The sequence below is a fragment of the Heptranchias perlo genome, chromosome 11, assembly GCF_035084215.1.
Source record: "Heptranchias perlo isolate sHepPer1 chromosome 11, sHepPer1.hap1, whole genome shotgun sequence".
NCBI lineage: Eukaryota > Metazoa > Chordata > Chondrichthyes > Hexanchiformes > Hexanchidae > Heptranchias > Heptranchias perlo.
The window spans coordinates 53398959-53426762 of record NC_090335.1 but is presented as its reverse complement, the minus strand read 5'-3'; the positions used below and the strand labels follow the sequence as shown (position 1 = coordinate 53426762).

The 27804-nt window shown below is 44.3% G+C and overlaps 1 protein-coding gene across 1 annotated transcript in view; it reads right to left on the bottom strand.

The window, feature by feature from the left end:
* The window catches only part of LOC137327346 (suppressor of tumorigenicity 14 protein-like), a 113606-nt gene that overhangs the window by 45298 nt on the left and 40504 nt on the right, over positions 1-27804 (bottom strand). The window contains exons 8-11 of the mRNA XM_067993047.1: positions 20775-20914; positions 19096-19193; positions 7087-7190; positions 1248-1381 (exon numbers count right to left, since the gene is read on the bottom strand). Of these exons, the coding sequence (XP_067849148.1) occupies positions 1248-1381; positions 7087-7190; positions 19096-19193; positions 20775-20914 (476 nt within the window). The remainder of the gene's footprint in view (positions 1-1247; positions 1382-7086; positions 7191-19095; positions 19194-20774; positions 20915-27804) is intronic.

Genomic DNA, 27804 nt, shown 5'->3' with positions numbered 1-27804 from the left:
CAGGGATGGCAATTAAGGGGAAGGGAATGGATGGCAATGAGAGGGATGAGAATAGAAGCTGGAATAGGAGCTTTGGTGGGGGAGGTAGGAGAATGCCAGCATGAACTGGGGATGGAGGAAAGAGTGACAGCTTGAAAGGGAGTGGTGGAGGAAAATGTCTTTGTTGCAATCTCCTCCCCTGAATGTATGGATTTTAAATTAATCAGAATGCCAACACTTGCAGGCTGACCCATGTTTTCTTCTTTTAGTTGGACAACAGGAGATATTGACGTCGTATATAGTTTTATTGGCTGCTTCATTATCCAAAGCCTCCCATTAGTTTAAATGATACTCACAGTTGGTGCAAGTGCTATTTTTCCTCAAAAACAAGAATATGTTCCTCCTAAAGAACTACCTATTTATTTCCTATAGATAATCTTCTGTAATGTTGCCCTTGAATGTCAATTCATTATTTTGCAAATGCAATCATAAAATAGAAGGTGCGATATCTTAAGTATGTTACCAAGTAAAGTGTACTTGTTTTTAAACTTGAGTAAAAGTAATTTATCTTAAAAAGTACATGGTGGCGAATTTAAAGGCTAGAAATCCTGAAAGGGCTGTGCCATTACTGAAGGTTTAGAAGGGGTGTTCTGAATGAAAGCATTAAATTTAAACATGTTCTATAAGCAGAACCTTTTCAGTAATATTTTTTAGAAATGCTGGATTTTGTACTGGAAAGTAAGAGTGTCTTCTTTCTCCCTGTGATAGTAGATACATTAAAATGGGTTAAGTTTTAAACCAAAATGACTAAATTTCACTCTAAAAGGAGGGCAAGTTGACAGATCTGGGTGAGGAATGCCTCTATATTTTCGAGTGGTTTCACCTGACAACCGCTAGTGGGAGTGTAGTTTTGTCTTCTAACATGGATGTCTGAAAGGTGAGGATCAAGTGGTATTTGCGGTCTTAATGGGCATGGGCAATTGTTTCAGGTTTTGACTCAAGCTAGGTACAAATATGATCTGCCCATCTTTAATTTGTGATTTACAATCTTTCAAGCTTTTATTTTAACCCAAACAATTAAATATAAAATGAATAAAAGGCTGGGTTTAATTACTGACTTACTGTAGAATTGCAATACATTTTATGAAATTTCATAACTTGCAAAAGGGTTGAAAAATCCAAGTAGTATCAAAGCCAGTATCAAACATAAAATACAGTGCATTAAACACCATTTTGTATGGATTACAGAGTTAGTTGAAAATACTCACCGTCTGCGGGATTGAAGCTGGTGTATTCAGCACGGAATCCAAAATTACTGGTATAAAAGTCCGAGTGAAACTGAACTGTTAAGATATTAGAGGCGCTGGGCACAACCAAAGACTTGTAGTGTTCACCACAATACCTATATAAAGAAACCGAAGCAGTCAGTGCAACCATAAACTACAAAATATCGTGATAACCACACGATTTTCATAAATCTACCATATCATTACAAATAATTTAATCAATACATATAGTAATACAAGTTATATCTTCTAGTTATGTTATTTTATATAACAGACAGAAGCTATGAAGTTTTTACTGATGTAGACTTGCTATAGCACATTCTGCTCTGAGTACATGATCAAATGTCTCATATCACATATTCTTAAAAATTTATTGTGTGATGTATAACCAGTTAAATATATTGGCCCTGAGTTTCCACTAGATTGCGTTGGCTTTTTCAGCGCAATCCGGCCGAATCAGCACAAAACATCACGGCATTTCGATTTACACTGGCTCAAAAAAAATCGTGCTTAAACCGGCCCCATCCATAAAACTGGCCACGGTTCCCATTCGAGACAATGAGGATGGCGAATTTCCGCTGATTGCGCCCGTTCGAGGAGGGTCTTAAAAATTAAGCTAGTTTTCTTAGGCGCACAGGCACTAGTAGGTGCGTTTTAAAATATTTTAAAATATTTAATTTACTAAGAAACTGACTAGTGTACACCAATAAAAGTAGTGAATGGTTTAGTACAGTTTTTTTTAAGTTATTTTCAGTGATTTAAAAATCAGATTACTCACAGGGGAGGACTGGACACTCTTATTAAAAATGCTTGTTTGTGATAAACCCATTTCCAGCTGTATTAATAAAACCAGGTTACCACTCTTAAATACAATGAATATTTTTTATTGCAAAAGAAAAATAAACGATTACACTCTGTTAAGCTGCCGGATTGTGCTGATTCACGGAAGATTTTACATTTGCGATTATGTTAATGCATTTTAGCGGAAACTCGCAATCAAATCCAGCCAGTGCAATTTTCAGGCGCAATTCAAGCCCGATTGCGCCCAAAGCGGAAATTCAGGGCCATTGACTGGGTCGAAGAAGAAAACTCAAAGTGACCTGCAGTGGATAATTTGTTAATAATCATATGACCAAAATTGAAATGGCTTATGAAATGTTGTTAAATTTGGTCATTGCTATTCATCATCTATACACAATAGACATATATTTCTTTATTAAAGCACATTTGCAGGCATTTTAATATGCATTTGGGAAGGTTTCTCGTCAGTGCAACTTTCCTGATACTGGCTGCAAGAAATGGCAAACACACAGCGCCCCCATCAGTAAGTTGATAAGTTGCTTAATTAGTTTAGATATTAAAATGTTTAATGTAGTTGTGGCCTGAAGCCTCCTTGAATGCTACATCTGATTCTGGCCATTGAGATACACATATATGCCAACCTCCTAAACGTGGGTAAAGCTGATGAAGAGTTTCAAAAAAGCTGACAATTCAAAGAACAATGTACAACTGAAGAACAGCTCCAAAGAAAAGGCCTATGACCAAGGCCAATGCTTTGGGATGACTGAATAAGTTCCTCTTTAGTATACTGAATTTCTGAATGTTTTGAGTGCTTGTTTTTCTATGAGAGCTGAAACCCAATGGCCTTACATTTGACACATGAAAAGCAATAATTCTAACTGGGAGTGCAGAGGCACCTGAACTTGCCTTGGCTTAAGCTACAGCTGCACCCAATATTCCATCCATCATATAAAAGGGGGAATAAACTAAAGTATAGAAAGAGACAACTTTTTTGCAGCAATAGATTTAGAAATTTTTGAAGGGGAAATGAGCTCTTCTGATGTATCATTTATATCCATGAAAAGGAAGGGGGGTCTATGAGAATGCTCTCCACACCTTCTGGTGTATTTTTCAACATTTTGAAATGTATTATGATTCAGCATTTGGAGCCAGAAAATCATACTGCAGTAGTTTTAGATATAATATAGATTTTTAAATTATCTATATAAAAGTAGTTTTATGTTGTGTTACGAGTCAGAATTGACTTTTGCTTTTTGCATCATTAGGTAATGTTCAGTGACAATTGATTGCATCGATTCAGACACAATTCTTTGTGATTTGAGAACTGCAACTCAACCTGATGAGCAGCATCATTTAAGGGTGGCAGTGTGATTTATAAAGATCTGGTAGTAGCACACAATGAAATGTAAAACTTCATACCTGCCAACCTCTATCTGCTCTGTTTGGATAGTGGCTTCTTAAACAGTATTTCTAGCTGTAACTGATGCCCGCTCCATGAAGTTCAGCCTTTGCCGCTTTTGTACATGTGCGGATGAAGCAGCAGATTACAAACGTTTTGGAGTGTCGGTCAGGGCCAGAAGTGTGTTTTAGGAGTCACTGGAGTAGCTCTTGACTTTGAGAGATAGTGTAAAACAGGTAATAGCCTGTCGGCAGCCCCTTTTACAGTTCTCCCGGTTTTTATTTCCATGGGTTGCCAATTCACTATCACCCGTTTTATGCTATTGCACAAAGTCAAGATCTGCCTCACTATGTGAACAGAGCAGATGGAGGTTGAAAAAGTAATGTGTTCACTCTGAACATGGATAGTTGGCAATGAAGAAGTTCACCTGATGGGAATGTTCAGAGTATAAATGTTGCAAAACAACACAGTCAACATTAGACCGATCAGCACTGACACTTTTCCAGCTGCACTAGAATAAAATCACTAAAGGAACAACCATAAACAACACTTGAATGTGCACATATGGGCCAATGAGTAACCAGATTCTTGAATGTAGCTAAAATATCTGGGCTATAATCTTAGTTGGATCACAGCCTGCTCACTGATCATCAGTTTTGTTTCGAAAGCCACCCCACAAGACCTTGTGTTATTAATCTTCTGCACATGTGCAATGTGTTGTGGGCTGGCTTTAGAGTTGCACAGACAGACATCCAAAAAGCTGACTCCTTGTGCAAAATGAAAATGATGTGGAGATGCCGGTGATGGACTGGGGTTGACAATTGTAAACAATTTTACAACACCAAGTTATAGTCCAGCAATTTTATTTTAAATTCACAAGCTTTCGGAGGCTTCCTCCTTCCTCAGGTGAATGTTGTGGAAATGAAATCCTCGAAATGAAAGTTGAAAAAACTATCTGTAATCACCAAACATTGTTCTGTGATTTATAAATGCGATTTCATTTAAGTGTAGTATATTGTGATACGATTTATTATTAATTCAGTGTGTAAACATTCTACGAGCCTATTTCTTCATGCATTTTACTACATGTTTGTGTTTTAAAGGATCAGGGGTGGGTGAGGGTGTTGCCCAGGCATTTACGAAGAAGCCTTGAATGTTCTTGGTGACCAGGGCTCTGAGAATTCTTAATCTGGCTCTGGTTGGTAGGTACAGGATCTGGGCCACCTGCTAAATTTGTAAGTTTCAAAATATGCCCACACGAATATAGCACATCACTTCAGCCACTGTACTGCACGAATACAATGTCCCTATGTGCTGATAAATATCCGTTCCGTCTATTCTCAGATTCTGGAAAAGGCAGTGGTGTGTGGCAAAGCCCTGAAGAACACAATACTTTACCAGGGCACACAGCATTCCACTGACCCTTACTGTAAGCACTAGCCCATAGAGGCACATGCAAAGTTGGCAGGTGATGAGGGGTCGAGGCACAACTGAGTAAGGCAGAGTGCACTGGTTCTCAGGGGACAGAAGAGTGATGTATGCCAACAAGTGCAGACTGGAGGCACAGCTTGGTTGAATGCCTCAATAAGCTGGTTACAGATATATTGTATAGTACTAAGAATGTTGCAGCGTGCAGAAGGGTCACTTGAATCTGTACATATGTGCTTCAAAGAATGGATGATTGGTTGTCTTTAATGCAGTCTGTTGCACTGGAGCATATTGCCTGGCATACATAGTGGCCGTTACAGTTACACAGAGTGTAGGGGGAGAAACCGAACATTGCAGTGCCCATTTTTTGAGCATTGGGTGGGGGGTGAAATTAATTTTGGGTCGCGATCTCCCCTGCAAATGCAATGGCTGTCAAATTGGAAGTCGGCGACTTTAAGGTGTGCAAGGTACCTGCCTCAAACAGGCATTAGATGCCCTGCCTATACAAATCGAGGTCCTAATGCTGGTTGTAGGACCCCGATGAAATTGGTCGGCAAATGGGCACAGCTTGCGTGACAGATGCTCTGCCCAGTTGTTCCGGGTCTTGAGTGGCCTAACCAATAGTCCTTAAAGGGATCGCTGGAGGCCTCTCCAAAAAAAGTAATAAAGTTCCTACCACCTAAAACACCTACATTTAAATTGGGCAGTCGCTTGTATTGGCCAAAAAGCGATAACCATTTAGCCATTTGCATTAAGGTCCATTTCAAAGTTGCCAATTATAACCTCTTAAATGCCCCTTTTATTTTGGGCAGAAACAGCTGCACTTCCTCACTAGTTCACATCTGATTATACCGGGCTATTTTTGGTTACATTTCTCTCTTGTTTTTATTGATGTTTCAGCTACAGGTATCTTTAGCGGTGGGGACTTCACTTTCATCTCTGCAGAGCCAGGAGGATCAGGAACAGGAGCAGGACTGCTCCTCCTGGCTCCACAAAAATATCGCGGGCTGCCCGCCTCATTGTTTGCACCCCCCCAGGGACCCACCTGCGGGCTGAGCCAAAATTCCTAAGGCCTAGAACAGCGAGCTGCTTCGGGACGCCTGATTGGCATCTCGCCGACTTCATCCAAATGAAGCCTGAGGCCCAATTTCACTTGGGGCTCAGGCCAACTTCTTCGGGCGTGCGTCGGAAACCAGCATGAGTTGAATTTCTCCCCTGTAGAGTTCAGCGAAGTGATTCGAAACGGCCATCATAAAGGGATCCCAAAATCCCAGAAGCAGAGGGCTTTGTGCTGACATTGTTCAGTTGCCAAGCAGTTGTCAAGAGGAAATGTAAAAGCTCACAAATTTCATGGAGTAAACATAGTGGTTGGAAAACATACACCAAATACACTGAAGGGTTACATATACTTCAGGCACTGCACCAAACGCCTAATGATTCTTAACAATTTACTCCCAGAGTGTAATATTGTCTAGAGAGCATTTGGCTTAAGCAGAAGTTTTAAAACTTTTCTGCAGAGGGCTCCCTGATGATATTGGCCCACTCTGACGATCCTCTGACCCTGCTTCTAAACGATAATATCAGCTACCCAAAGAAAAGTAATGGTATCATTGCAGGAAACATTTTTATTATTGTACAGCAACTGAAATAACTCGTTAGTAAGTCAACAAATGCAGAAAAAGACAGAAACCTGATGGGCAGGATCCCTTCACAGAGCCCCATTTTTAAAACATACACGTTAAAGGATAAGAATGTAGGGAAGAACTACTTTCAATATAAAGTGCTTCCTTTGTAAATACTGTAATGTTTAATATTTGGATGTGAATAAACTTGACAGTCCCATATCTGAACATTACTTTAAAGGAACATTTTCAATATAAAGTAATCCTCTCTACACTTCCCTTTTAAAATTTTGTTTGTATGTTGTAGTGATTATTTTTGATCAAGATGGGATTCAATAAATGGACTCAGTTACAACAGATGCAAATATAATTTCTCCCTCTACGACATTTCATGGCCTGAAAATTTGGAATTTAATCCCAGCAGAGACAAGTGAAAAGCGAATGGTGTCAGGAAAAGAATTTGATGCAGACTAAGTCTCACTTGGGACAGGTCTGTTCAGCAAAGATTTAAAACAATAAAATATTATTATTGAACACAGAAAAATGCATCGTAATGCTTATGCTCACATACCGTTTACCATCAATAGAAATCCAGTCCTTCTCACAGTCTGGCTGCATGCCTTCCAGCCTCAGAGTTGGAAACTGGATCCGGAGCCTCAGGTTTGGATCTGGTACCTAAACATAAGACAAAAAGTACAGAAAATACTTAGTTCCGAAGTACTTAATGAATGTGCAGAGCCTCCACTTCAGCAACCAAACTAAAGTTAATGTGCTGGAGTTGCATAAGCCAAAAACCCCATTGGTGTGGTTTTGCTTTCTGACACTCGTGTCAGTATGATTGGCCTGTTTTCAGACTTTTTTTTATTTTTAGTCTCCAAGTTGCAAAAGCCAAAGCCTGGTTTTCCTTTGTTGCCACTGTGCAATGCTGCTCCTTCTTCACTCTGCAAAGGAATTGGATTCAACAACAACAACTTGCATTTATATAGCGCCTTTAACATAGCCAAACGTCCCAAGGTGCTTCACAGGAGCATTATCAAAGAAAATTTGACACCAAGCCACATAAGGAGATATTAGGACAGGTGCTTGGTCAAAGAGGTAGGTTTTAAGGAGCATCTTAAAGGAGAAGAGAGAGGTAGAGAGGTTTAGGGAGGGAAATCCAGAACTTAGGGCCTAGACAGCTGAAGGCACGGCTGCCAATGATGGGGAGAAGGAAATCGGAACGGCACAAGAGGCCAGAATTGGAGGAACGCAGTGTTCTTGGAGGGTTGTAGAGCTGGAGGAGGTTACAGAGGATTCACTTAGGTAGCAAGAACTTGTTCAGTTGTATCTTCCAGTATGTATTTTTTGTAAACTTATAAATGTTATGTTTTTTTTTCAAACATAAGAAAGCATAGAACAGGAAGAAACTATGCAGCCTAACAAACCAGTTCCTTCCACAAACACTTACAATCTGATTTATTGTGGATTTTATTTCATTATTTCACTTTTACACTACCCCATGCATTGGTCGTTTAAAAAAAATTTCAGCTTACACATGGACACTGCAACAACTAGTAATATTACAGTAAAAAAATCTACTTATATCAGGTGTAGCTTTATTATTGTATAATAGCTCCATACAACAAAAACAAGTGCTTAAAACAATTTGAAACAAACATGTTTCAATACTTTGCTTCTGCTCACTCTCTCTTCCATTTCTCCCCATCCTCCTACTTTCCCATTCATTCTCTTCTACTTATATTTTAATTTTAGTTTTATTTTGTTTCCAATATCACCCTTTTGTAATTTATCTCTATTTTTTCCTTGGAAGAAACTAACTTTAAATATTTAACTTACCCATTTTTCCTGTGTAAGTAGGTCTCCAATGGTTAATCTACTGAGGAAATGTTCTGTAAAATTTCTCTCCGACCCCCAAAGATAATCAAACAAAATCCAGAACGTGCATCTCAACCCTCCACTATTCAACACTCACTGATTACTCTCCATAGATGTCAAATCTTTAACCACAGCAGTGCAGCAGCCACCAGCCTAGAATATCCAATTGATGTTATTTCAATGCTAGCATTAACCTGTTTTAAAAAAGGGGTTAACGTGCCATTAAAATAGCCTAGATTTTCCAATTTTTTTTTGTTTAGGCCCCTTTAAAAAGAAGGATGTGCTTTATTTTTTTAAAAGCAAATCAAAATCAAATAATAAACAAAATCAAAGATGCACTCCAGTCCCTGTGGCGCCCACCGGTCACGGAAAACCTGAAGCGTACTGCTGGACACCGCTTGCTCCCTCTCCAGGGCCACCCGGGAGAATGCTGCGGAAGAGAGCAGACGGTTGGAGCTACTGCTCCCATGGGCCGTGTACAGCCTGGACCTGTAGATGGCCACTTTGGACAGGCCCAGGAGCAGACCCACAAGGACGTCCTCTGACTTGTCCGCCCCTCTCCTCACCGGGTGGCCAAAGATCAGGAGCGTGGGACTGCAGTGCAACCAGAACTTGAGGAGTAGTCCCCTCAGGTAACAAAACAGAGGCTGCAACCCATATAAACATGAAACACGGACTCATCCAGGCTGCAGAAATTACAGGCATCCTGGGAGTCCATGAAACGGCTTTCTGGGGACCACTCCGTGCAACACTCTCCACCCCAGATCCCAAATGGCACAGGGGAGGACTCCCGCGTAGACAGCCCTCCACTGGGGACCCCCACCTCCGCTAGATTTTCCAATTGATGTTATCATGTTTCATTGAAAAATATCTATTGACTTTTAATCTGACTCCCTTCCAGATAGTCAGTCCTTTGTTGAAGCAATTAATTGATATTGTGTTAACTGCTTTTGTTGGGAATCTATTCTGCACAACAATAATTCTTTGGGGGAGAGGAAATGTTTTTTCTTCTGTCTAATTTCACTTGGGGGCTGTGAAATAGAGGGGTCTCTGAAATGGGGCGGCGGTCTCCGAAATAAGGGGGCGGTCTCCGAAATAAGGGGGCGGTCTCCGAAATAAGGGGGCGGTCTCCGAAATAAGGGGGCGGTCTCCGAAATAAGGGGGGATTCCTTGGTTTCCCCTCTTCCCACCCTCGATTTCCCCTTTTCCTCTGCTCACAGGTGGCCTCCTAGTTCTTGGAACCTGTCGCACAAAAGCTGCTGGCGCAAAACCAGAAGCAAAAATACTCAACTACAGGGGACCCAACCTTTACATGGTAACGGCAATAACATTTGTAGAAATCATGTGATTAGGCATCACAAGGTCAGATGTCATGTGATTTGCATCACATGGTCAGATGTCATGAGGTTAGAATGTCACATGATCAAACCTCCAGGAATGCCTCCAACCAGAGTTGGCAACCCTACGGTGAGGGGAAGCTCCAAAATCCAAAGAGACTTAGGGGTCTGTGTACATAGATCATTAAAATGTCATGGACAGGTACAGAAAATAATCAAAAAGGCCAATGGAATTCTGGCCTTTATATCTAGAGGAGTGGAATACAAGGGGGTAGAAGTTATGCTACAGCTATACAAAACCCCGGTTAGAGCACACCTGGAGTACTGTGTTCCGTTTTGGGCACCGCACCTTAATGAGTGCAGCGTAGATTTACTAGAATGATACCTGGACTCTAAGGGTTAAATTACGAGGTGAGATTACACAAACTATGGTTATAGTCCCTGGAAATTAGAAGATTAAGTGGTGATTTGATTGTAATTTTCAAGATAGTTTCTCTCTATCTAACCTATCAAGATAGGTTAGATAGAGAGAAACTATTTCCGCTGGTTGGGGAGTCTAGAACAAGGGGACATAGCCTAAAAATTAGAACCAGAGGTTTCAGGAGTAAAGTTAGGAAACACTTCTACACACAAAGGATGATAGAAGTTTGGAACTCTCCTCCGCAAATTGCAGTTGATGCTAGCACAATTGTTAATTTTAAATCTGAGATAGATTTTTGTTAACCAAAGGTATTAACAGATGTGGGGCTAAGGCGGGTACATGGAGTTAGGTCACAGATTAGCCCATGATCTCATTGAATGGTGGAACAGGCTTGAGGGGCTAAATGGCCTACTCCTGTTCCTATGTTCCCACATGGCTTGAAAACATGTGAATTGTAGCCCCAAGGTCCAGGCCAAGACCCTGAGGTGGGCCCCACTACTGCCAGCTGGCAGGCACCTCTTCTTACTGGGTCAGATTCCTAGGTTGGGGGCCATGGAAATACCTGGGAGTCCCCTTCCCGAACCACAGCCCCTCTGGTATGGGTGACCTTGTTAAGGGTGGATGGAGATACCATGTGTATCCACATCATTGCCTGGGCTTCAGATTTTTGGCCCCATTACATTTGTACCAGTAATGTGCTAAATTGGACAAAGAATTCACATCTAATATTTTGTAACAACTTTTCTAATTACTGAGAAAAATATTTGTGTTATAAGAATATAGAATTCTAACTCATTTTAGTTAGGATTTTTTGCACTAATAGTAAAACAATTCATCGCTATAGTCTCCAAAATGAGTCCTTAACGTTTTGAGCATCTGAAACCAATATTGCATTACAGATTATAGTGCATTGGTCAAATTACAGCTATTCAAAGAAATTAATCCCATTTAGGAAATCCACAAAAGATTCAAAAAAACATTCAGGTATTGAATTTCTAATCCCTATGTATCAATGACTGTGAGAAGGGATTTTGGCAGTGTCTGTAGTCAACCACATGAAACAGAAAAGCAGATTTAGTAACACTGCTTGGCAGGTTTTGGGTCAGTTTTTCAATATACAGGTTTTGTTGCAAACCTACTTTAAAACTACATCAAGGAGTCTCGGGGAAAATTACATTTATGCTTGATCGCTAAAGAAACTGTGACCTCTTTGTCCTATATGACTGTAGTATGTCCACACCACATAAAACTTAGGAACATGGACATGAACATGGACATATATACAGGGTTTCATGGAACAGTTGTGTAGTTTAGAAGCTTTTAACAATTTTTTTTCCCAGAAACTATATGAGTGCTGTATAGCTTGTTACCAGTCATGACACTTACCTCCAGTCATGGCTTCCCCCTTTACGAAGCCTCAGTCTTCATGAAAAGTGTTCTGGGATGGGGAAGAGCCGTGTGCCATAATGAATCACATGCCATAGACTCGATAATGCCATTTTTCTGTGCTCAACAAGGTAAGAAATGCTAATGTTGTGGAATGGAATACTTCCCATTTCAGGCGCCCAGTGACAGCATCAAGCATTCCCAGGTCTGCTTTGGAACAGCCAGATGCAGAGGAACGATCCCTCCACTCTGCCCAGTAACATGCTTCCGCCCTTACCTCAGAAGAGCATCCTCCACTGCACCCATATTGGATTTTTTTCCATTTCCCACAGCATCTATCCTCAGACTTGTGAGTGACATTGTTGATTTGTATCGAATTAAGTGCTGTTTTGTCCTGTAAGCCCATGCCCATTAGAAATTTGTAAACAATTTTACAACACCAAGTTATAGTCCAGCAATTTTATTTTAAATTCACAAGCTTTCGGAGGCTTCCTCCTTCCTCAGGTGAACGATGTCGAAATGAAATCCTCGAAATGAAATCGCATTTATAATTCACAGAACAATGCTTGGTGATTACAGACAGTTTTTTCAACTGCCCGTTGCCAAGGCAATCAGTGTGCAGACAGGTGTTACCTGCAAGTTCTCAGAATATACAAATCACCAAAAAAAAACAACAAACAAAAAAAAAGAGATAGAGAGGTAGAAACATAGAAAAGACAGCAACTGACCCGTTATATTAAAAACAGATAACATTTGTTCGCTGGTGGGGTTACGTGTAGTGTGACATGAACCCAAGATCCCGGTTGAGGCCGTCCTCATGGGTGCGGAACTTGGCTATCAATTTCTGCTCGACGATTTTGCGTTGTCGTGTGTCTCGAAGGCCGCCTTGGAGTACGCTTACCCGAAGGTCGGTGGATGAATGTCCATGACTGCTGAAGTGTTCCCCGACTGGGAGGGAACCCTCCTGTTTGGCGATTGTTGCGCGGTGTCCGTTCATCCGTTGTCGCAGCGTCTGCATGGTCTCGCCAATGCACCATGCTCTGGGGCATCCTTTCCTGCAACGTATGAGGTAGACAACGTTGGCCGAGTCACAGGAGTATGAACCATGCACCTGGTGGGTGGTGTCCTCTCGTGTGATGGTGGTATCTGTGTCGATGATCTGGCATGTCTTGCAGAGGTTACCGTGGCAGGGTTGTGTGGTGTCGTGGACGCTGTTCTCTTGAAAGCTAGGTAATTTGCTGCAAACGATGGTCTGTTTGAGGTTGGATGGCTGTTTAAAGGCGAGTAGTGGAGGTGTGGGGATGGCCATAGCGAGGTGTTCGTCGTCATTGATGACATGTTGAAGGCTGCGGAGAACATGGCGTAGTTTCTCCGCTCCGGGGAAGTACTGGACGACAAAGGGTACTCTGTTGGTTGTGTCCCGTGTTAGTCTCCTGAGGAGGTCAATGCGATTTTTTGCTGTGGCCCGTCGGAACTGTCGATCGATGAGTCGAGCGTCATATCCCGTTCTTACGAGGGCGTCTTTCAGCGTCTGTAGGTGTCCATCGCGTTCCTCCTCGTCTGAGCAGACCCTGTGTATTCGCAGGGCCTGTCCATAGGGGATGGCCTCTTTGACGTGGTTAGGGTGGAAGCTGGAAAAGTGGAGCATCGTGAGGTTGTCTGTGGGCTTGCAGTAGAGTGAGGTGCTGAGGTGCCCGTCTTTGATGGAGATTCGTGTGTCCAAGAAAGAAACTGATTCTGAGGAGTAGTCCATGGTGAGCTTGATGGTGGGATGGAACTTGTTGATGTTGTCGTGTAGTCTCTTTAGTGATTCCTTGCCGTGGGTCCATAGAAAGAAAATGTCGTCGATGTATCTGGTGTATAGTGTTGGTTGGAGGTCTTGTGCAGTGAAGAAGTCCTGCTCGAACTTGTGCATGAAAATGTTGGCGTATTGGGGTGCGAATTTGGTCCCCATGGCTGTTCCATGTGATTGGGTAAAGAACTGGTTATCGAAGGTGAAGACATTGTGATCCAGGATGAAGCGGATGAGTTGTAGGATGGCGTCCGGAGATTGGCTGTTGTTGGTGTTGAGTATTGATGCTGTTGCAGTGATGCAGTCATCGTGGGGGATACTGGTGTAGAGTGCCGAGACGTCCATCGTGGTGAGAAGTGTTCCTGGTTCAACTGGTCCGTGGGTACTGAGTTTTTGTAGGAAGTCTGTAGTGTCGCGACAGAAGCTGGGGTTTCCCTGTACGATGGGTTTCAGGATGCCCTCGATGTATCCAGAGAGGTTCTCACACAGGGTTCCGTTGCCTGATACGATAGGACGTCCGGGTGTGTTGGCTTTGTGTATCTTTGGGAGGCAGTAGAAGTCTCCCACGCGGGGAGTACGTGGGATGAGAGTGCGTAGGATGCTTTGAAGGTCTGGATCGAAGGTCTTGATCAGTTTGTTGAGCTGGTGGGTGTGTTCTTTGGTCGGATCTGCGGGTAACCGTCTGTAGTGTTCCTGGTTGTCCAGTTGTCGGTATGCTTCTTTGCAATAGTCCGTTCTGTTCTGTATGACTATGGCTCCTCCTTTGTCCGCTGGTTTGATGACGATGTTGCGGTTGGTCTTGAGAGCGTTGATGGCGTTGCGTTGTGCTCGGGTGACATTCTGGACTGTCTTCTGAGTGCGGCTGATGAATCTGGCATTGACGCATTTCCTGACAGCTTGAGCATACATGTCCAGCTGAGGGCAGCGACCCTCCGAAGGAGTCCAGTTTGACTCTTTCCTCTTCGGTTGCTGTACCGCGGATCCCTCTGTCTGCTGTTCCGGATCGTCGATTGTCTCATTGGGTTCGCTGCTGAAATCTTGGGGTTTGTGGTAGAATTCCCGGAGCCTCATTCTCCTGATGAATTCCTCTGTGTCCGCCGCGAGACTAGTGGGGTCCATTTTGGTAGTGGGGCAGAAATTGAGCCCTCGGCTGAGAACTTCGATTTCGTCTGGTTGAAGGGTGTGGTCGGACAAATTGACGATAGACTTCCCTGTGGTTGCCGGCTCACAGTGGAAAGGATATCTAAGAAGATTGCGCATTTAGACACAGACATCAAGTTTTTACAGAGCTGCAAGAAAGCAGACAAGATCCCGAAAGGACTACAGATAACGAACCCACTCAAGTCCACATACAACTCGGATTACGCTGAGAGACTCTGCCGCCGTACCTCTCGCACACTCCGCAACCATCTCATACACCAACTCTACAGCAGACGCCACAACCTCGAAACCAAGATAGAGTCCATACTCTCAACCTGTACTCAGGACACAGCAGACCAGCTACGATATACCGGCAAACAGACGAGGCAACGGAACTACGCTGCCTACATGAAAACCAAGAGCAGGAAGCTTGAGAAACTCGGCATCACCACCAGCATCGACCAAGCTTCCCCTGGTACCACGGTTGCAACCACAGGGAAGTCTATCGTCAATTTGTCCGACCACACCCTTCAACCAGACGAAATCGAAGTTCTCAGCCGAGGGCTCAATTTCTGCCCCACTACCAAAATGGACCCCACTAGTCTCGCGGCGGACACAGAGGAATTCATCAGGAGAATGAGGCTCCGGGAATTCTACCACAAACCCCAAGATTTCAGCAGCGAACCCAATGAGACAATCGACGATCCGGAACAGCAGACAGAGGGATCCGCGGTACAGCAACCGAAGAGGAAAGAGTCAAACTGGACTCCTCCGGAGGGTCGCTGCCCTCAGCTGGACATGTCTGCTCAAGCTGTCAGGAAATGCGTCAATGCCAGATTCATCAGCCACACTCAGAAGACAGTCCAGAATGTCACCCGAGCACAACGCAACGCCATCAACGCTCTCAAGACCAACCGCAACATCGTCATCAAACCAGCGGACAAAGGAGGAGCCATAGTCATACAGAACAGAACAGACTATTGCAAAGAAGCATACCGACAACTGGACAACCAGGAACACTACAGACGGTTACCCGCAGATCCGACCAAAGAACACACCCACCAGCTCAACAAACTGATCAAGACCTTCGATCCAGACCTTCAAAGCATCCTACGCACTCTCATCCCACGTACTCCCCGCGTGGGAGACTTCTACTGCCTCCCAAAGATACACAAAGCCAACACACCCGGACGTCCTATCGTATCAGGCAACGGAACCCTGTGTGAGAACCTCTCTGGATACATCGAGGGCATCCTGAAACCCATCGTACAGGGAAACCCCAGCTTCTGTCGCGACACTACAGACTTCCTACAAAAACTCAGTACCCACGGACCAGTTGAACCAGGAACACTTCTCACCACGATGGACGTCTCGGCACTATACACCAGTATCCCCCACGATGACGGCATCGCTGTGACAGCATCAATACTCAACACCAACAACAGCCAATCTCCGGACGCCATCCTACAACTCATGCGCTTCATCCTGGATCACAATGACTTCACCTTCGATAACCAGTTCTTTACCCAAACACATGGAACAGCCATGGGGACCAAATTCGCACCCCAATACGCCAACATTTTCATGCACAAGTTCGAGCAGGACTTCTTCACTGCACAAGACCTCCAACCAACACTATACACCAGATACATCGACGACATTTTCTTTCTATGGACCCACGGCAAGGAATCACTAAAGAGACTACACGACAACATCAACAAGTTCCATCCCACCATCAAGCTCACCATGGACTACTCCTCAGAATCAGTTTCTTTCTTGGACACACGAATCTCCATCAAAGACGGGCACCTCAGCACCTCACTCTACCGCAAGCCCACAGACAACCTCACGATGCTCCACTTTTCCAGCTTCCACCCTAACCACGTCAAAGAGGCCATCCCCTATGGACAGGCCCTGCGAATACACAGGGTCTGCTCAGACGAGGAGGAACGCGATGGACACCTACAGACGCTGAAAGACGCCCTAGTAAGAACAGGATATGACGCTCGACTCATCGATCGACAGTTCCGACGGGCCACAGCAAAAAATCGCATAGACCTCCTCAGGAGACTAACACGGGACGCAACCAACAGAGTACCCTTTGTCGTCCAGTACTTCCCCGGAGCGGAGAAACTACGCCATGTTCTCCGCAGCCTTCAACATGTCATCAATGACGACGAACACCTCGCTATGGCCATCCCCACACCTCCACTACTCGCCTTTAAACAGCCACCCAACCTCAAACAGACCATCGTTTGCAGAAAATTACCTAGCTTTCAAGAGAACAGCGTCCACGACACCACACAACCCTGCCACGGTAACCTCTGCAAGACATGCCAGATCATCGACACAGATACCACCATCACACGAGAGGACACCACCCACCAGGTACATGGTTCATACTCCTGTGACTCGGCCAACGTTGTCTACCTCATACGTTGCAGGAAAGGATGCCCCAGAGCATGGTACATTGGCGAGACCATGCAGACGCTGCGACAACGGATGAACGGACACCGCGCAACAATCGCCAAACAGGAGGGTTCCCTCCCAGTCGGGGAACACTTCAGCAGTCATGGACATTCATCCACCGACCTTCGGGTAAGCGTACTCCAAGGCGGCCTTCGAGACACACGACAACGCAAAATCGTCGAGCAGAAATTGATAGCCAAGTTCCGCACCCATGAGGACGGCCTCAACCGGGATCTTGGCTTCATGTCATGCTACACGTTACCCCACCAGCGAACAAATGTTATCTGTTTTTAATATAACGGGTCAGTTGCTGTCTTTTCTATGTTTCTACCTCTCTATCTCTGTTTTTTTTTGTTTGTTGTTTTTTTTGGTGATTTGTATATTCTGAGAACTTGCAGGTAACACCTGTCTGTCTGCACACTGATTGCCTTGGCAACGGGCAGTTGAAAAAACTGTCTGTAATCACCAAGCATTGTTCTGTGAATTATAAATGCGATTTCATTTCGAGGATTTCATTTCGACATCGTTCACCTGAGGAAGGAGGAAGCCTCCGAAAGCTTGTGAATTTAAAATAAAATTGCTGGACTATAACTTGGTGTTGTAAAATTGTTTACAATTGTCAACCCCAGTCCATCACTGGCATCTCCACATCATTAGAAATTTGATTGAGAGTGCCAAAGCTAACTTTACATCGAACTCTTACATCCAGCACACAGAAGACGTTTATCCCATCAGCCTGGGATGGATTTGAACTTCAGTCCTACGGGTGAAAGGCCAATGTTTAAACAACTGCACCACTCGGTTTTTCTTTGAGAATGCTTTTCAACACCATTTACAGCAATGGATTGTATGTTTTCAAATAAATGAGAAAAAGTTTGTCAAACAGAAGATGGTACCTCTCTCTGATTTTTCTGCCAATTTTCTCCCATCCACCTCTCCTATCCTACCACCCCTTCCCTGAAAGTGTTTGATTCCTTGCTAGAGTACAGCTCAAGGTGCCAGTGTCTCATTGTCCACAAGTGGGCAGTCTCAAAGCCTAAACAATGAATGTCATCAGGCTATTGAGAACAACTCTGGCAATGGGATCATTTCACCCCTACTTGGGGGTAGGAGAAAAGAGGAGTTTAATGTTTTGGACAAATATTTTTGTGTTTTCATGCTATTTTTAAAGAGGTACCAACATCACCATTAAAGGAAAATAAGTTCCTCAAGTTTTTTAACAACATACATAACAATGATTGTGTCATTATACATACTTGTAGTAAAACAATATTTTTAATGTCAAATTAAAAAACAACCTTTGAAAATCACATCACAGTAATTTGCACTGCAGCACAATTCACATCTTTCTCAATGTGAACTTTGGCTATCTAATGGCATAGCTCTAAAATTGAGTTGTTAAGAGTGGCTGTTCCAGGAATCGAACCTACCAGAAACACTGGGAATTCCTCCTTGCCACTAAGAATTAGGGGATAGCTTTTGTGAAATAGCACTTCTGACTCAGAGCGTCGCATGTTGGGAGGACATGACGTGAATTTGGACATAGAGATCGGCGTGCCCTGTACAATTTTCTGTTAAGGCCCTGCGCTGAGAGCAAATTCATAAAATCTACTATTTGATATTTTCTGACATGCCACATGATCATTGCAACACTTCAGGAATTAAAGTAATAAAAACCATGCATAGTGGAATGCACCCACCAAAATACTTACATGACAGTAATTTTAAAATAATAATTTCAGTATCTAATGAATAAGTATAAGTTAAAATCTTATTGAGCTTTCAACTTCATGTTTCTTGGTGCATGAACCTACAAATTTTTGGGTAGCAGCTTGTCAACACTGAAAGGAACAAAGTTGGATGAGAGGCAGTTTGGTGAAAATCCAGCAAACCTTTTAAGTTATGGAGAGAACAGGGTAGTGTTAATGGATATACGGACAGAAGGAATTCATAATTTTGAACCAATTATAACCAGGCAGGAGATTGAAAGATAGGAACTGTGTGAATGAAACCTACATGAAGCAGGTGCTCTGCCAGTGGAGACTCTAATCATGATTACTGTTAAAGCAAAACACACTACAAACAACCACACCATTGAAAGTCATATGGTGATGTTCCAATCATCATACATAAATATTTAATAATCTTTATTTTACTTACTGTAATTGTCCAGAGACAGTTAATATTTGGAGGGTAGTAACTGGGATAAAATGGAGAGACCAGTGACCCATTATAAGCAGTTATTGTTCCACCGCAGACTGAAAATCAAAAGGGACAGACATGAATTAACACATTTCAATCATACTGATTTGCAGAATGATTTATGGATAGTTCTTCTAGAATATATCCAAACTACCAAACCATACTACAAATAAAAATCACTGACTGAAGATGTCTTAGCTTTTCAAAACTACACAACCTAAAGTATGAAAAAGCCTAGGGGCACAAATTCTTCTGTGTCCTGGGTGTAGTGAAATCTCAAACCCATTTATGAAGGAGATGTTTATAAATTCACTATACCAAAGCGCACAGAGGAAATCGTCCCCTACCGCGCAGAGTTGAAACAAGTTCACAAGAAAAGGGGCATTCCCAGGATTTTAGAAAAATCCCAGCCATAAAAACTGGTCAGTTAATGAATAAAAAAGTGTTTTTTTTTTGCTTTTAGATTGTGTCTGTCCCAGAAAGCATCCCAATTAGTTATTGCTCTGCTCCCAGCTCCTCCAGCACCTTGATCTTTAAATGGCAGTTTTCCCGCAAGACTCTAATCCCGGCTCCCGCTGCTGATTTTAAATCCTTTCTCCCTAGGTCTATTTGAAAAGTACAACCAAAGGCCTTGAACATTCCCCCAATCCACCAAATCCTACTCCCCCTATCCTGTACCGTTAACTATCCAATATCTAGCTCCAACTAGTATATCTTGTATATTATCTTCTGGGTATTCTCCACTTTACAACTGGTAAGGGATAAAAATAAATTGCCTATGTCTAAAATTATACGTAATAAAGGCCATTCATTTATGGTTTTCACAGAACAAGAGTCATGGAATTTAATTCCCAAAGCACTAGTGAAATTCCCAGAATGCCATTTAACAAAAATTGAATTTGACTTATTCAGTGACTGTAAATCAGTAACCCTGATGTATTCCCTACATAAAATAAATAACCCTATTGATATGGGATATCTGCTATTATAATATGTATATATCAAAAACAAAATTAGATCCAGCATTGGCCCCTAAGGTACACAACTCGTAACCTTTCGCTAATCTGATCAACACCCATTAACTCTAATTCTGTGTTTTCAATTTTCTATCCATGCTACTATATTTCCTTTTATACCATACACCTGAATTTTTATAACAAGTCTCCTGTGAGACATCTTATCGAGCACCTTCTTAAAATCCAAATGCACTACATTTACTGTGTTTCCTTTATCTATACAGTCAATTATTCAAAAAAACTCTACTGAATTTATCAAACATGACTTGCATACAGCAAATCTGTAATGACTGTCCTTTATTTGTGCCACGCACTTCAAAATGCTTATAATTTGATCTTGAATTATGGGTTGTAAGAGTTTGCCTATAACTAACATTAGACTAACTAGTCCATAGTTACTCAGTTTATCCTTCTCTTATATTGGTAACGTGGGCTACCCACATATATCTGCAGACATAATTTGCATATCAAGGCAGGATTGCAGATGCCTTCAAAATTATGTATGAAATCACTGATACAGTGCAAAGATATCTGAAAAAGGTTATTCACCTCATTGTCATGCACTTGTGCTCAATTCTCCTATAAAATGAAGTAGCTGGAAACATTGTAAGGTAGACTCACTTGTTGTCTTGATGTATTTTACCGTTGCTTCAAACTGATTCTTATTTTTGGATTGTGAAAAGAATATTGCCAACATCACATTCCCTGATGATGTCACAGTGAAGGTCTGCAAAGGAGTGAGTTGGCTGCCAGAGCATATTCTGTCAAGTGAAGATATAACTGTTTGAACATTGTACAAGGCTGGTTTCATATATGGTTAAAGATTAAGAACTGGTTTGTCAAAATAATTCTAATTCATTCAAATGGCACTTCTAAAATAGAGGTGCCATACATCAAACCCCGCACTGTATGAGAATAGTCAACTTTTCTTGTGATGGTGTCAAATAATTTCAAAACTATAATATAAAGAATATGATTATAAATTACACTGAGGTTTTTATTACTCTTGATGTAAACCAGGGGCAGCAAATACCTCAGGCTTCAGCAGAAAGCAATGTTTTCTGTTTCAATAGTAAATGATTGCTTTGGACTTCATGATCAGGAAATCACTTATGTATTGGAAGACCCTTTTGTATTTTAGCAAAACAAAACACTGTAGCAATTGTACAATCTTTTTGAAATGGTCTCACCATAGCATAAAGCAAATTATATTGTACTAAATTTTGATCTCCAGTATGCATTACTGTTCACTCTGACATCACAGGTCCAGTTCCTGTACTAGACTATTCATTCCCACATCCTCAGTCAAGTGCTTCTCTGGTCTTTTATCAGTCCATCTACTCTCAAAACCAGAGTTCTTCTTATCTGTTTGATTAGTCATGCAACTAAAATGTCAGCTAGTATGGATTTTAAATTGCTTTAAACTGCCTGATGACGTAGTAATTTTAAAAAATCTTAGTGTGTATTGTGACTTTGTGTTACAGAACATGCAGTATGTCACTCAGTAATGGTAGATCAAGATAATTCTCTACCTTGAGCACGTTATTCTTTCAAAACAACTCAATGGGTCAGAACTATTTACAGATCTCATTAACTGGATGACAAAGATACAAAACTTTCCTCTCAGCCATGCATAAAGTTTTGAACGAGAATGTCAAAATCGTTTAAAAGACCAGTCAGAATGTCGTAAGTACCCATGGACATGAAGATATAGTTACAAGTTACAATCGCTGACTTACAGCTGTCTGCAAAACTCACAGGTGCGACTTGCACTTTCATTGTGTATTATCCAGAAATCAAGTCGCAAGTTTTTACATTATCCAAAAAGCAAAAGATAACGGAGAAGATTTTAACCTGTCGCAATGGGGTTAATGGGGTTAATGGGGTGGTAACAGCCTTGAATTGGGGTCGGTGCCGTACTGCCTTGATAACCCTGACAATTGGCCTGCTACAACTTTCACAGGGGGCTAACACTGGGCGGCTGCAGTGTCTGTCTGTTTCAGGCAGTAAACCCTTTTAATATGCAAATCGGGATCCTATGACATACATCAACTTGTACCGCTGCCATTGCACATACGGTGTCCCAAAATGCCTGGATATGTCAATCCATTCCTCCCAAAAGCAGTCTGGATTTGAAGCGACTTCATAATATATGTATGGGAGTGTACGCTTTAATAAGATATGTGTGAACGTACATCTATATATATAATGGCCTCAAAATATATGTGTGAATGTACCCTTAATTGTATGATTCCTTCTTAAATGCGTATGTACATCTATATGTATAATAGTTTCATAAATTTGAATGTATTTGACAATTCAATTTTAAAAATAGCAAAATAAATTGTTTTAACAAATGTTAAGGAAAAAGAACAAAGTTACATGCCAATGGAAAGGATGCGGACGATTTTAGGATAGCCGAGCGGGTGGATTGGAGGCGGGGGGGGGGGGGGGGGGGGGGAGGGGGGGCTCGTAAAATTGGGGAATCCCAGAGTGGGTCCGGAGTCCGGCTCCAACCCGCCCACTTCCAGGTTCCCCAATGACGCATTCGGGTGCGTGCGCAGCTCCCGCATGTGGGACTCCCACAGACAATTAAAGCCGGCAGGATGATAATTTAAATACTTACTTACCTAGTTGACAGACCTCATTGACTGGAGATTTTGGCAGGGGTGGAATTTTCAAGTATTCTCAGCGTGTTTCCCGTGCTGTGGGAAACACTCCCTGTTGGAGCAGACGTGTTTCAGCCAGCAGCCAGTGGGAGATGCAAAGGATTATTTGACAGGTGGGGGGAAAACCTCATTTATTGCAGCAGGGCACTCTGTCACTTCAGACAAAGTTTTGGCTGCAACACCTTTGTCTTTCCACTCAAAATTATTAATTTATACCCTAAACTCTGCTGTGCAAACACAGTTACCTACTTTGCAGACCCTCTCAAACTCACACTGTCAGGATGGCGGGCGCCATAGCTGCATTCATCACTTCATCCGAGGACGAGCAACATCACCAGCCTCGCCAGGCACACCGTCCACCTCCACCACGTGGAGCTCCACAACACAGTACTGCACCATAGGCACCTGCACAATAGCACGGAGGGCAACAACAGGGAGAGCGGTGTCGCAGGAGGCACCACCCTCGCCACAGGGTCTACAGACTGAGGCTCAGCTCCCTGGACCTCTCTGAGGAGCAGTGCATACGGAGGCTCAGAGTCAGTCACCAGGCAGTCGCGGACATCTGCAGCCTCCTTCATGCTGAGCTGCTCCCGGCTGGGCCGAGCAGCATCTTCTTACCTGTCGCTGTCAAAGTCACCACTGCCCTCAACTTCTTCGCCTCCGGATCATTCCAGGGTGCCACTGGGGACATCGCCGGTGTCTCTCAGTCGTCTGCACACAAGTGCATAAGGCAGGTCACCGACGGCATGTTTTGCAGGGCCTCGCACTATATCATCTTCCCCATGGACGACCCCAGCCAGACGGAGAGGGCAGTCGGATTCCACACTGTGGCTGGCTTCCCACGGGTGCAGGGTGTAATCAATTGCACCCATATAGCAATACGAGCACCTCCACACGAGCCAGGAATGTTCATCAGGAAGGGCTATCACTCCATCAACACTCAGCTCATCTGTGACCACCGCAAGAGATTCCTTCACGTGTGCGCCAGATACCCTGGCAGCTGCCACGATTCCTTCATCCTCCAGGAGTCCAACATCCCGCCCCTCTTCCACGCACCCAACACCCACAAGGGCTGGCTCCTCGGGGACAAGGGATATCCCCTGCACACGTGGCCCATGACACCTCTGAGGAACCCCACCACTGAGCAACAGCGTCGATATAACGACAGCCACATCACTATCAGATCTACAATTGAGCATGCTATAGGGCTGCTCAAGATGCGCTTCAGGTGCCTTGATCATTCTGGGGGAGCGCTTCAATATGCACCAGACAGAGTGGGATGCATTATAGTCTGTTGTGCCCTGCACAACATGGCACAACAGCGAGGGGTGCCACTGGAGGAGGCCACATCCAGATCTGCCACCGTATTGAGGAGTGGAAGGAGGACGAGGAGGAGGACGAGGACGAGGAGGACGAGGACAAGGAGGAGGAGGCCGAGGAGGAGGAGCAACCCATAGGCAGAACAGCGGCTCACCTGGCTGCTCGTGAGGCCAGGGAGTCACTGATATGTGAACGGTTCTCCTAACATCAGACAGTGTGAAGAGTCCAGCCCTCACCACCTGGACAGAGGAGCGGCCACACCAGCCCCCTCCCCCGTCCCCTGCACAAAATAGTCGTGCAACTACACCCACACCCACTGTAGAGTGACCCAATGGGAGCATCAAGTGCGGGTTTTCATGGTGAACCTCATGAAAGGGAGTTATTGCACAAGCCAGTCAAGAATGGCCAAGACGTGGCAGTACTGGTGATAACAATAAGTTTTATTGTGAGTGGAAAATAAAACAAATATAAATAAAAAACATGACAAAGCGTCAAACACCCTTGTGCATCCCCTTTGTGCTCACAAAACCTTTGCCTTACGCTTCCGGCTACTCCTACGTGGTGCTTCCCCTGTGGCTGCAGCAGAGGTAGTGGCAGGTTGCTCTTGTTCATACCCTGACCGATTAGATGCTTTGGGCCGATGCCCTCTGGGTTTCGGTGCCCGTGAGGACCCCTCCAAAGACTGCTCCACCTGCACCTGTGCAGGGGCAGTCTCGTCATCCTGGAGAGGAGGCAGCATTGCGGGTACTGGTTGAGAGGGGGATAGCGGGTGAGACGTGGGAGCACTTTGAGTGGCGTCCCCACTTCCATGTCCCCTTTCGCCATCATCCCTCTCCTGGGCCAGGGCCACATCACTCTTACCACCCTGCTGGACGACAGTGTGGAGGACATGTGTGAAGCCTTGTAAGGTCGGTGCTAGTGTGTATCTGCCTGCCCGTTTAAGGCGGCAGAAAGTTGGTCACCCTGAGTCCGAACGGCCATTGTCAGGGCCTCAATGGCCTCATTGATGAGCCGTGCTTGAAGCTTGATGGAGGCTAACCTTCACTCCATCGCAGACATTCCCGCACTTTCCCGCGACACTATCTCAGAGGTGCCTTCACGTCCCTATGACAGTATTCCACTCATGCAGGAGTTGGACTCCTCCATCCTCTGCGCGATTGTGGAGAGTGCGGGTGGCACCTCTTCCAGCACCTCCTTTTCATGGATGACCCCCAGGGTTCAGCATCTGTGGGTCCAGCTGAGCAGAGCCTGGAGAAGAATGCTCCCACCGGCGCGGACTCGTGCTCACATGTGTGTGGTGACTCACCATGTGCAATTCCAACTAAGTGACGACGGGGACCCACCGAGGTGTGTGTATCTGCGCTGGTGGATGGCTCGCTCAGATGTGACGGTGCCCCCTCAGAGGCCGGCCGGTCCTCTGAGGAATCGCCCACCACCGTCATGGCAGTCACTGAAGGCCCTGTAAGAGAACAGAAGGCAATATTAAGCATGAAGACAGATGTTGAGGTGCTGAAGATGGCAGGGCATGTTAACATCATTTGCTATTGTGAGTGCTGAATGTTAAAGTTCTGTCACCAGCCGTTTGTCGGGTGGCAGTCTCGGTGTCCCCCACGGACAGGCACTCGAGGGTGCGGCTCAATTCGAGAGCCTCCTGCTCCGCGTCCGTGAGGACCACCAGATGTTGCGGCCCCCTTCCGGTCTTTGCCCTCTCCCGTGCATTCTGGGCTCTCTTCTCCTATAAGGGGAGAAAGTAGAGAGGCGTGAGTGAGGGATGGTGACGTGGCCAACTGCTGAATGCATTGGTTTGGGTGAGGCTGACTGTGAAAGAGATGCATCAGAGGGTGAGTATGAGACAGAGCCATGACATTGTATGAGGATTGGGTTGAGTGGTAGTGGTGGGATGAGTACTGGGGAGGTGAGTAAGTGCAGGTAAGTTGAGGATGAGGTTTGAGTGGGCGTGAGGAGTGATGTGATAGAGTCATGTTGGCAGTCCTGAAGGAGTTGTGGGGTGGGGGCGGTGATGTGGAAGATGGAGTGTAGGAGAATGAGTAAGTGTACTCACTTTGGCTGACCTAGTTAGGTCATTGAAGCGCTTCCTGCACTGGATCCAGGTGCGCGAGATGTTGCTGCTGCTGGTGGCCTCCTCTACCATCTCGAGCCAGGCCTTCTTGGTGGCAGAGGGAGGCCACTTCCTCCCACCGGCCGGGTAGAATATCTCTCTCCTCCTCCTCACCCCATCCAGTAACACCTGGAGTGAGGCATCACTAAACCTGGGAGAAGCCCTTCCCCCGGTCTGCTCCATGCTGCTGTTTTGGTTGTTTGCTGCAGGAGCAGCATTGGAGGACTGCCCCTTTTAATAGGGCTCCTCCAGCTGACAGCTGATGCGGGTGCGCAGTCCGCCTGCTGCGCAGGTTTCCAAACCCGGAAGCCAAGGTAAGTGGCTTCAATTTACTCGCCAGCGTGTGGGGAGCCCACCGATTTTACTGGGCGGGTTACCCATGCGCCCAGTCGACCCCCCACTGCCAATGCGCCTCCCTGGTAATATCGGGGCCGAGAACACTATGTCCTTTTGAATTGGTCCTGGGGTTCAAATCTAGCCATGGCTGATGGGATGAAGGACTCTTTTTGCGAGTTGTAAAGCTTCTACATCAAGCATATTTCATTGTCTCACCCAGTATATAGCCTTAATTTAATGATGTCAACCAGAGAGACCAGGAAGAATGGTGTGGAAAATGGAAATGTTACACTGGTGCAGTAAGACTGCTCTCCTCTGGTTGGAGCTCTGATATATTGTTGAGGCAGAATATAAAAAAGCTTAATCCTACATTTGTATTGAACGATACCTGAACAGAGTGTGGTTCGATGCTGCCACTGCAAAACAAATTATGGAAACTGTTTCATTTCACAGTATTAATGTCCCACATTTGGATAAGCAAAATTTCATCTTCTGAAATATATACATAGTTTGTACATGTTTCCACTGCAGTACGGACATATTGATCAGGTAATTCCTTCGGCCTTGCTCCATTGGCACATATGGCAGACCTTCCCTTGCCCAATGCTGGAGACCCTGTCCCAAATCTCAGGGGCGGAGTCAATGCCTGCAAGGGCACATCAATGGCACTCACCCAAATGCACCTTTCGAAGGCAGAGCAATGCCTTGCCATCCCCCCCCACCCCCCGCCCCAGATAGGACAAATCAAAAAAATGTTTTTTAAAGTCTTCAGCTCCCACAGTAGCCACTGTGACTGTAGGTAATCGATCCCCTGCTGAAATAATGGCCTTTTCTAAGAAAGGTTTGGGGCCTTCAGACGGCATCAAAGGGATTCACAACTTGAGTTCCATTGAGGCCCTTCAAAGGTGTAAAGAGGTGGATTTCCTGGAGAAGGAAATCCACCTCCTTCCGCCGCTGTCGACGCTGGTCTCCACTTCTTCCACTTGGCCGGCCACATTCCCTAGAATTAGGTCCAGTACCGCCCCCTCTCTTGTAGGACTTTCTACATGCTGGCTCAAAAAGCTCTCCTAGATGCACGTTAAGAATTTTGTACCCTTTTGTACATACAATGGCAACATGTTCCCGTAAAGGTCAAGGGTGGTTCCAAGAACTCCAGGGAACCTTGGATGTCAGGGGATATACGAGAATGGATTAGGAAAAAAAGGAG